The following is an 11,674-nucleotide window of genomic DNA, read 5'->3' as shown; positions in this document are numbered from 1 at the left end:
TGTGATGTTTATGTGACATACCCCCAGCCTCTCGGCCACTTAGGTAGTTTACAAAATTTATGCAGAATAAAAGAATAAAATAAAAACTTGTTGGACTGATTTGACATGATGTCCTGAGACGTTGCAGCTGATAGGAGTCATAAAACAGAACAGGGGGACGTTAGATGCCCGGACGCCCCTCTAGATAAATGTGTTAAATGAAGGTAGGAAAATATGAGCACCAAGCAACAACCCTAGGTTCTCCCCTGAGAACCAGACCAAACATTTTATGTGCAACCCTGAATATAATCCAGATGACACATGAAACGTTCTTCAGCGTCAATATGAGACATTTTCTGGTGCACAATGTTGTCATTTAGTGCCCTTGGTGGGCCAAATGGGAGTCACCTGCAGGTCACAATTGGCCCGTGGGCCTTGAGTCTGACATGTGACCTTGTAGATAAATGACACAAATATGAACAAAATGTGTGACAGTTTTCACCCTCAGCTGGTAACAATAATGTTGATCATTAACATTTATAGACCTCAATAGTGCTTCTAAATTTAGCCCATAAATTTAACAAGTGCTAATCCACTAATGAATTTTAAAAATGGCAAATGCCCTAAAGCACTAATCAAGAAATTAGTTCCCTGTTAGTGCTTTAGTGCTTTAGTGGAACTGTGCTCACCACTGCATATCTGATGTTTTTTGAAGCGACATCAGTCTGAACACTCCTGTTGCCTTACATCTCACCTTTTCATCTACAGTATGATGTGGGGGTGAAGGATCTAAAAAGACACTAACTTCAAGTCATGCTGTTTAAATCTTGTAGCTCCACATGTCTTCAGCTACAGAACAGAAGATGCTTCATTTTTTTATGTCGTGGATGACTGAGAATCCGCAGAAACATAGTAGCATCCAACATCGGTCGCAGACCGTCTCAATCCTATGGTTACTCGTTTGATAATTTAGTTTTAGAACGTCACTTCGTTCCTAAAAATAAAACATTGCACCGTAGCATCTGTCAGAGGCATGTTCAGATACTGAACTAAACAAGCATGTCAGATAATTATTTAATCGGCTCTGACTAAACAACATCTTCAGAATAAACGTGCTAAAAGTAGCATCCATGTTTAGCTAACTCTGGAAACAAACAGCCGGTTGAATGAGACATCACGTTTTTACTGCACATGCATGTTACATCAGTGCCATGGAGCGTTCGCACAGGAATCTGATGGAGGTCACATTTTAAAATGTAATGTGAAAGTTCACACCAAAACAGCTGATTTTTTTTTAAATATCAGAATTGAGCATTACGACCTGCAGTGTGAACGTAGCCAGATATCTGCTCTACTGAGACAGATTTTTGGGCTTTTACCACTTTACTTGTCAACATGTTATCTAGTGAAGTATAAAAACTCCACTGGTTAACTAGTTAAGCTGAGATGTAGACTATTATGCAGTTTTTTTTAATCGTCTGCTCGTTCCACTAGTTTATCATCTAGCTCGAACTTACAGTATAACACTTTATCAAGCTCCTATGGACTCCAAAGCACACAGGACTGAGACAGATGGAACGGGGAATTGAACCAGCAACCCACTGGTTACAGGATAACTACCCTAACCATTCTGTCACAGCTACCTTACAGTAATACATTTTAAACATCTTAGATGCAAGAGTTGACTTGTAAGAAGGCTTTAACTGCAGTATTTATCCTTGGATTTTTTTTTAAAGGTTTTTATAGCTAACATTTCACTAGATTGCACAAGTCAACTAGTGGCTACATTCTAGGCTTACATGTTGACTAGTAAGACAGAATTTGTGTTGACTACAGGGGTGCCACCAAGGTGGAGCCAGGAGGTGCAGTTTAATCTAGTGGTCAACTAGTGCTCTAAAAACCAACTAGTTGTGACTTTTGTGCTTCTGGTGCAGTAGTTTAACCTGACTGATGACTTCTGCTCTGACTAGTTGGATAAACGTGCAACTAGTTGATGTAAAGGAGTTACTCTTCTGGTGAACGCTTTAAGTGTGACCAAATGTGCAACTAGTGCAGCAAAGACCAAAGTCTTAGGAAAAAATGTGATATTAAAAATGTTAAATAAATACAGAAATGAATTGTCATACTCACCTACTTATGGTGCAATAGAGCACCCCAACAACAAGCATTGCAAAGGCCAGGTGCCAGGAGTAACACATGGTGATAAACATCATGTTGCTGTGGTCATTCAGGTCCCACTCAGGCCCACTGGGAGGGTACAGCACAAAGCCAATCTGTTGCCAAAAGCGGAAGCATTTAGAGTATTTACACACTGATGGAAACGTTGAGGGTCACGTCCAGATTTACCTCCCAGAACCAGGAGCCTTGCAGGAGTGTGAGGGTGCAGCGCAGCAGCTCCAGAATGACGTTGCCTCGATGGAAGGTCTCTAGACAGGCAATTAGAGCCTGTCCAAAGACCGCATAGAGAAGGAGCTGATGCACATGAACATCAAGCATGCTCCTTCCATGGAGGTGGTAGAGGAAAAGAAATCCTGAAAAAAAAAAGAAAAGAGAACTGTGTAGTACAATTTTATGATTTAACCACTATGTTCGAAAGTCTAGTTTAAAAGTCTCTTAGATGTATCGTAAAGATACATCTAAATGTGTTTTCTATTAATTGAGCCCATTCAGCACTATCTTGATCATTCATCCTGCATAAAAGAGACTCCTAATCCTAAAGGATGAACCAATGCCATGTCTACACAGGCTTTTAGCTAGAGGGGTGTTGGAGCATCTTTAGAACTCCGTTTGTTTTTCAGATGGTGATGCCTCAGGATGCCCTCAAGGCACCGTACTGATCTTCAAGTTTGCAGATACTCTGCCTGGTCAAAAAAAAAGTGTGATGTGAGGTTGCTGCAGGTGATCAGGCCTAGGTGTTGCAACAGTCTGTGCTCAAATAATGAGGTCAGCTGAATATACTGAATATATATAATTTAGCTCAGCTAACTTACTGTTTGAAAGAGAGCGCGTTAGCTCGGTTGCGCGGCGTGTGTGCTGCGCGGGCAGGGATGGGGGTGCGTGCATGAGACAAACCTCACTTTTGATTGGCTGTTCGGTCTCCGGGTTGGAGATTTTAACAGAGGACAGAAGGACCACTGGGAGGAGCCAGAGGACTTTTTTTTCCCTTTTATTCCCCCCAGAGATTATCCGTCTAATATCAATCTGTCAGGACATAGTGACAGTTTTAACAAATATGTCAAAAATATATATTTTAAAACTTTACAGACTGCAGCTTTAAGGGAAAAAGCTTACGCTGCAACGCAGTTACACAACACAACCTCTAAAAACATTTCTCTAAAGGCCATAATGACTATAATGTCATGTTAAAATGTTAATGTTGAAAACTTTGGGATGCACTAGTCTACATGTTTCAGCTGCATACATATCTCTGCCACAGTTATCATTATACTAAACGATAGATGGCAAATGGCTTGAATTTGTATAGCGCCTTATCAAGTCCACTTGGACTCCAAGGTGCTTTATACTTCAGACATTCACCCTTGCACACACTGAAGGTGGTAAGCTCCAGCCACAGCTGCCCTGGGGCACACTGACAGAGGTGGGGCAGATGCACTGGCGCAAACAGACCTCTGACCAGTAGGCAAGGCAGGTGAAGTGTTCCGACCTTCCAGTTCCAGGACGACTCCCCTAACCACTCCACCACAGCTGCCCACTAGGTTGCATACTGTATGTCTGCTATGTTCATCATGGGTGACATGATTTGTTTCTGAAAGTTTGAATAAAATCCATGCAGGGGTTCATGAGATCATCTGCTTATGCCGGGTTTACACAGCAAGATGATTGTGTCATTTGTGGTGTTCCCCGAAGACAAACAAGCTTGCAGCCTGTTGAATGTCACGTGTAGCCAATCAGAAAGGAAGGGAGGGGAGACACGAAGGGGAATCCAAAATACAGAGACACAAATGCCACGGTGCACCAGAAAGTCCAGTAGATGTCAGAAATGTTTGTTTGTTTTTCTTTGTTAAAATTTGTCCTCAAATAGACCATTTGCCAAATTACGTCATCATGCATGTGCACACGCGTTTTTTGCGCCTCCACCGGAAGCGGGGGGCGGAGCCGCCATTCGAGTTGAGCGCTTACATTACTTCCAACGACAGCAATGGGGAAAAGTGACCTTTGAAGTGTGTATAATTGCTCGAGGCAATGTGACCGAGTAAAAGACAGCGGAGAACCTTGTTCTTTTTACCGAATTCCTCTAGGAAAAATCGAGCAAAGCTACTAAAAGAAGAAAGCTGTGGCTCAATTCGCCGCCAGGACTTCACTCCGACGAAAAACAGTAAAGTGTGTAATCGGCTTTTTTTTTCTGGCATGGCCAATTATCCGAACTCTGTGGACTACAGTCCTACATTACATCTTGGATGTGCGAAACAGACAAAAGAGAGCACATCCTCCCGCAGCAAAACAGCATGCTAACGGACAGATGAGAAGCTAGCTAGTGCAACAAGTCAGAATGAAAAACGGGAACTGCGAGGCCTCACTGTACAAAAGACCACTGCATTTATTGAAGTTTCAACCTGCCACATGCTAGGAGATTCTTCCTGCAACCAACCAGAAGAAATAACATGAATTAAATGTCAAACACATGCAGCTCTGTCAAAATAAAGAGACCACAGCACAGTTATCCTGTATTTGGTGAGAATAAATTCCACCAAAATGATTTCTGAACTTTTCCTGAGCTGAAACAGTGTTGTTGTTTCTAAAAGAATATGAAGTTGTTTACTTTGCATTATTTAAGGTTTGACAGCACTGCATCTTTATCATTTTGGCCATTTCTCATTTTCTGAAAGTAAATACTACTTTTTTGCTTTTGATTTCTAAGACAGGCTGTAAGTTCATAGAATAAAAGGAAAATGTTAATTTCATGTACCTAGAGTAAAATCAGATAAAATTATAATTTTGCAGAGGTCTCTTTATTTTTCCTGTGTGTGTGTGTGTGTGTGTGTGTGTGTGTGTGTGTGTGTGTGTGTGTGTGTGTGTGTGTGTGNGTGTGTGTGTGTGTGTGTGTGTGTGTGTGTGTGTGTGTGTGTAGTTAACCATCCATGAATGTGTGCCTTTAAACATACAGTCTATCAATACTGTTGTGCAATGTCAAATACTGTATGAAATAACATATTTTTTTTACCAGCAGCTACTGACCTCCAGCAGCTGGATCATGCATACAGCAGAACTTCAGCTATTGGTTTAGTAGAGCTTGTTGAGACGGAGGAGGAACCTGCTATAGAAGATGATGCATCTGCTGAGCTCCAGTTGGAAGTTATGAACCAGAGAACAGTTCACCGAGGATGAGGCACATATTGTACAAGAAGTCTTGTGTAGTATGATCAGTTTCATAGAATTAGAAATTAATGTCACCAATTTGAACATAGTGGCTTTTCTGTAATGTTTTCGAAGGGCAGCGCTACAGTAATACATGTGTGTATGATAGTGAGATGAAGCTTCATGATGCATTGATGCTTACCATTCAACTGAACCACAGGATTCAAAGCATCATTAAGCTTCATTCGCTATACTGTGGCATCTAGTGGGAAATTAGTGTAATCCTGATTGGAAGGATATGAATGGTGTATGAAGCTTTAAGTGTATTAAAACAAATACATTTTAGTAATGATAAACTGTTGCCCCACACAGTTGCACTATGCATTTGCTACATAGTATTTCACAGAACATGTCCTAAAGGATCATATTAACAGATTCATTTTGAAGTTAGTTATACCAAAAGACTCGTGAAAAGAAAGCAGGTTAACATAAATCTGAATAAATATTGTGTTCAATTTATATCTGTCTACAGAAATGACAGAAGCTATTCCTTTTCATCACATGTACAGATGGAGGAGACTAGACAAATTGCTGAGGTGCCAGTCATGTGGAGCAATCGATTGGCCGGATAAAATCTTTTCATCTTCTGGACGGCACCGTGCCCCTAACACTTCACCCGATCCTTCAGGACATCATACACACCTGTGCTTACCTGACTCTCTTCCAAGCACCCATATGCAAGGTAACACTTTAGCTCTATTTATAATGACTTTGGTCACTCACTTCATTTATTTTGTCAAACAGTAACTGTACTTGTTCCAAAATTGAACTTTAAAATACAATAGATTAAAACATTTTGAGAAGGCAGCTTTTCATTTTATCAAAAAACATTTTCCTAAAGAGAAAACTGTAACAGTGTGAAGAAACAGCAGCAGAACTTCTCATTTTTCCACAAACAGTTAATTATATCCAAAATAGAACATTCCCGGGAAGTAACATCTGGAACTTGTGCAAAAACAGCAGCAGAACTTCACAATTTTTCAAGAAACATTCAAATATATGAAAAACAGAACACTTCAAGGAAGAATCATCCTGAACTTGTACAAAAACAGCAGCAGAAAATCACATTACTCCGGAAACATTTAATTTTATCCTAAACAGATCATTTCCCGGAACATCCTGGCATTGTGCAAAAACAGCAGCAGAACTTCAAATTTCTCCTAATCACATAAACACTTCAACATTTTCTTAAATTAATGGGAACAAGACTGTACTTCACCCTGGGGAACACAATTTCTAGAAGAAAGATGTCAAAAAGCCTTCAGCCTTGTCCAGTAGCTTTTGCATGAAAAGAAAGTCTGCCTTGACTGTTTCAAAATGCATACAATCCATTACTGAACCTGAGTGTTATAGTCAAACGGAATTTTCTATGCTTGAACCATTACTTGAGCTCTGCTTGCGTGTTTGTGCTTCAATCAGAACAGCTTCTGCTTGTGTGACATTTAAAGATGCCTTGAACTTCTTGCAGGCTTCTCTGATGGTGTCCATGGAGACTGGATGCGGGCCTAGGTCGTCAGCTGCGTCATCTGGTTGAGGGTCAGGATCTGGCACGGCAACCAGAGGCACGACATATCTGAAATCCAGCAATGCATGAAATGTGAAAACAAAGGCAAAAATAAAAGAAGTAAAAAAAAACTTAAACTAAGTGCTATTGATTTTTTAAAGTACTGTATACAACACCAAACTGAAAAATGGCAAAGAAGGTTCCACGCTCCAAATGTCCTTATGAAGATCAGCAGTGGTGTTTTCATTCCGGTCGTCAGGACGTCGTGGGTCAAAAGCTATGCTGTTCAACTTTTTCCAGAAGACCTTCTCCACGCCGACCTCATGTCTTAAATGACACCTGCATAAAAATGTTTGTCATCAATAAGTTCATACAAATGTTATAACAGAAGTCTATCAAAAATAATGACGAAGAAATATACAAGAGATTAAATATGTAGAAAATAAAACATGAAATAGTTCATTTGTAATTTTTTGTTATCAAGAGATTTTATTATTACAGTTTGTGATAGAGTTTATGACTTCAAATTGCTTGTTTGGGTATTTGTGTTACAAGCAGTGGTGGGCACCACTAATGAAAAAATTAGCTCCGCAATTTCTAAAGCTCTTATGAATATATTTAGTTCCACAACATCAAAAGCGCACATGCAGTAGAAAAATTAGCGGAAGCTAATTTCATTCTGCAGTTCAATTTGACACCAGTTGCTGCATAAGTCGTGCATTAAATATGCACTACACTGCCATCTAGCTGTGTATGAACTCTTTTTCAACTCAATTCTACAATCGTCAATTGTTGATGATATGATTTCCTGTAACAGACATTTTGCTCATGGTGTCAAAATTAAACAATTTTTTTTGATCAAGGTCTTTTTTATTGTTTTTTTTTCTTGACATAAACCACACACACACAAAAAAAAAAAAAAAACTGACAAAAACACAAAACAAAACACCCACCCCCAAAATCCCTCCCATCCCTCCCCTCCCACACCGGATCCACTACACAACACAAGTCCGTCCTGCACTCATACATCAGTTGATACAATGTACAGGCCTGTGACAAAAAAACAAAACAAAACAATATTCGACCTCAACACAAAACCATCTGCCGAAATCTCTTCCACGCAAGATACAAATGGCTGCCAGATGTCAAAGAACTCGTCTACAGATCCCCCAACAGTACATCCAATCCTCTCCACACGAATGCAAGACACAACCTCTCCCAACCAATGACCATACACTGGAGGACGTGGATCCCCCCACTGAAGAAGAACAAGTCCTCCAGCCAGCAGACAACAGAAAGCCAATACCGTCCTCTGATGTCCACCGAAGGCAGCCTCTGCCGGGGCCACCCCAAAGAGAGAGACGAATGGTGACGGACGAATAGCCCGTTCAAACAGTCCCAAAAAGTTATCAAAGATGCCCCGCCAGCATCCATGCAGCCCCGGACAGGACCAGAATGCATGCAAAAGTGCGGCAGGAGATCGTCCACAACGACCACACGCCGGACCCAAGTCCCCCCCCGAATTTGCACAATCCGTCCCCAGACCAGTGCAGACGATGCACCACCCCGAACCGAACCACAACATGTTTCCACACACATCGAGGACGAATACATACCTCGAATAATTCCCTGCCAAACTGTGTCTGACATGGACCCCTCCAAGTCCATCCCCCACCCGCCCCCCAAAGAGTCCAAACTGGAGCCAGAAAATGAACCGAGCAGAGAACAAACTCCACCCACAGAGCTCCCCGTCACAGACCCACACACCAAAATCCCATGCACAAGAGAAGTTGGGGGCGCAGAGGAAAACATCCAGAGCCCGACACCACAAAATGCCCCAGCTGCAAACACCTGAAGAAATGTGACCCATGGATGCCAAACGTCCGTGCCATCTGCTCAAATGAGGCGAATCCACCATCTATACAAAGATCATTTAGAAAATTCACTCCCCCCAAACTCCAAGCACTGATAACAGAGTCCACCAGCGAAGGAGCAAACACATGGCCACTTGACACTGGAGCAGACAACAACAATTCTGCACTTTCAAACAACCTCCCGCACGATCCCAGACCTCCACCGTGTGAGTCACAACCGGACCAGAAGCACAAGTTGAGACTGGCGGACCAAACGGCAACCGGGAGCAAAGCAAAGCAGAGAGAGAGCTTGCCGCAACCGACCCCCTCTCTAGAATCACCCAAGCAGGAACAGGATTGCCCTCTCCCAACCAGCACAGCAAGGCTCCAATGCTGGCCGCCCAGCAGCAACATAAAAAGTTGGGGAGTGACAAGCCACCAAGACCACGGGGCAACTGCAACATCCCACTGCCCATCCATGGATGCCCTTCATTCCATATAAAGGATGACAATTCACTATTTAAATTTGTAAAGAAAGTCCTGGTGAGGAACACTGGCACGCTCTGAAATAGACAAAGTAATTTGGGCAATATTGTCATTTTGATCACGTTGATTCCACCCCCCAGGGACAGAGGCAGGGGTGCCCATGCAGCGACGTCCCTCCTAAGGTCCACCAGGAGAGGCAGAAAGTCCGCTGTACAAAGATCTTTGTGACTGTGAGTAATCCAAATACCAAGGRATTRAAATTTGGCAGAGCTAATTTTGAAAGGAACTGGACCCATATGCCGCCCCTCCACTGGGGTCACAGGCATCAACCCACTCCCTTGAAGGTTAACCCTATAACCAGACATGTTTCCAAACTTTTGAAGTAAAAGAAGTAACTCAGGAATACTAGACAAAGGATCTGAAATATAAAGAAGAGTATCAACAGCGTATAAGGAAACTTTATGTTCAGTGCCAAACCGATTGACACCTTTAATCCTAGGGCTGCTCCTCAAAGCCACCGCAAGTGGTTCAATCGCAATTGCGACTAAGAGTGGCGAGAGTGGGCACCCTCGCCTCGCACTACGCTCCAATCCAAGCCAACTGGACAGATCACTGCTAGTACGCACCGCTGCCATTGGCAAGGCACACATCAGCTTCACCCATAAAACAAATCCAGGACCGAAGTCAAACACCTCCAAGGTCCCAAAAAGATAGTTCCACTCCACCTGGTCAAACGCCCCCTCGGCATCCAGCGAGACCAAAACTCCACTGCATCTGTGACCGGGCGGAGCAGAAGCACACAACACACTAAACAACTGCCCGACACCAAAGAAGGATTGACGACCTTCAATAAAACTGGTCTGGTCAGGTGAAACAACTGTAGGGACAATCCGCCCGACTCGCCCCGCCAACATCCCTGCAAGAACCTCCACATCAGCATCCAAAAGCGACACTGGGCGACATGAACTGCAGCTCAAGGGGTCCCCATCCCTCTCCAAAAGCAAGGAAACCACCGCCCGACGCATAGACAGTGGCAACAATCGTGTAGCCAAGGACTCCTCAAAAACTGACAACAACAGAGGAGAAAGCAGATCCGAAAATCTCTCAAAGAATTCTGCCGGGAAACCATCCAGTCCCGGAGATCCTCTACCCCGCATGCCCCCAATTGCAGAGTTCATCTCAGCTGAAGAGAAATCTTCCTCCAACTCGCCAGACAGGTCAGAACCCAGTGAAGGGACTTCAATATCTTCAAAAAAATCATCCAATTCAGTAGGGTTAGGCGAGGCCTCGGAGGCACACAGAGACTGGCAAAATTCGCCGAAACACAGACCAATTCTTGCACTCTCACAACACCCCACCATGCCCATCACTCATTGCTGAGATATCCTGCCCAGCTGAGCGCCACCGCAGCCACTGTGCAAGAAGGCGTCCAGCCCTACCACCATGCCCACAGCAGCCACACCCAGACCTGGACACCAAACATTCGGCCTGTTGGGTAGATAAGATGTTAAACTCTGTTTGGAGTAATATACGTTTCTTAAGTGAGTCTTGTGTAAAAGCATGGSAGCATTCCCTGTCTAATTGTAAAATCTGATCTGTTAGCGATTTTAGCCGTTCAATGTTTTTCTTCTTTTTATTTGCACAGTAAGAAATTATTTGACTTCTCAGGTAAGCCATTAATGACTCCCAAACAGTGCTAAGTGGCATCCCAGGAGTCCGATTAACATCAATAAAGCATATCAACTAAGTCTTCTTCAGAAAAAAGAATCGGATTAAGTCGCCAAGGACGATAGACCGATTGCGTAACAGGAATGTTCAGTTTCATTATGAGCGGATTGTGATCAGAAATGACTATCCTCCATAATCACATTCTCTCACTAAAGGTAAAATCCATTTATCGAGGAGAAAGTAGTCAATCCTTGAATAGCTCTTATGAACAGGGGAAAAGAACGAATACCATCTCAGGGTCGGATTTCGAAAACGCCACACGTCAACCACTCCATAAGTGTTAAGAAATGAATTAATTGACTGGGCCGATTTAGAAAGAGAGATCCTCCCCACTGTACTACGATTGAAGGATGATAGCACACAGTTCACATCTCCCCCAATTATGAGATTATGTGTTGAAATYTTAGGTAAATTTGAAAAAAGGGTATTAAAAAATGTTTGGTCATCCCAATTTAGAGCATATACCGAGACTAAAATGACAGGAAGTGCATATAGTTTTCCCACCACAATAACACAACGTCCAGCAGCGTCCGTTTTAACACTGGATGCCGTAAATTGCACCTGTTTACTAACTAAGATAGCCACCCCTCTCGATTTAGATTGGAAATTAGACTGAAACACCTGACCAGACCAGCGCCTGCTTAGATTTGCACTGTCTGCCTTACACTAATGGGTCTCCTGCAAAAAAGAAATATTAGCATCAAGTTGTCTTAAATGTGTCATAACTTTCCTAAATTTCACTGGACCA

The 11,674-nt window shown here is 42.7% G+C and overlaps 1 protein-coding gene and 1 long non-coding RNA gene across 4 annotated transcripts in view; both read right to left on the bottom strand.

Moving 5' to 3' along the window:
- Nucleotides 1–11,674, bottom strand: part of tmem45a (transmembrane protein 45a) — a 52,016-nt gene that overhangs the window by 5,845 nt on the left and 34,497 nt on the right. For all 3 annotated transcript variants that reach the window (XM_014017392.1, XM_014017393.1, XM_014017394.1), the window contains 2 exons: nucleotides 2,326–2,510; nucleotides 2,110–2,252 (listed from right to left, as the gene is read on the bottom strand). In XM_014017392.1, coding sequence (XP_013872846.1) covers nucleotides 2,110–2,252; nucleotides 2,326–2,510 — 328 coding nt within the window. The remainder of the gene's footprint in view (nucleotides 1–2,109; nucleotides 2,253–2,325; nucleotides 2,511–11,674) is intronic.
- The window catches only part of LOC106523828 (uncharacterized), a 7,045-nt gene continuing 2,214 nt past the window's right edge, over nucleotides 6,844–11,674 (bottom strand). The window contains exons 2-3 of the long non-coding RNA XR_001310931.1: nucleotides 7,041–7,198; nucleotides 6,844–6,928 (exon numbers count right to left, since the gene is read on the bottom strand). This is a non-coding gene — a long non-coding RNA (uncharacterized LOC106523828). The remainder of the gene's footprint in view (nucleotides 6,929–7,040; nucleotides 7,199–11,674) is intronic.

The sequence above is a fragment of the Austrofundulus limnaeus genome, unplaced genomic scaffold, assembly GCF_001266775.1.
Source record: "Austrofundulus limnaeus strain Quisiro unplaced genomic scaffold, Austrofundulus_limnaeus-1.0 Scaffold167, whole genome shotgun sequence".
In the NCBI taxonomy this organism is placed as follows: domain Eukaryota; kingdom Metazoa; phylum Chordata; class Actinopteri; order Cyprinodontiformes; family Rivulidae; genus Austrofundulus; species Austrofundulus limnaeus.
The sequence above is the reverse complement of the archived record's forward strand: the minus strand, read 5'-3'. Positions and strand labels throughout refer to the sequence as shown.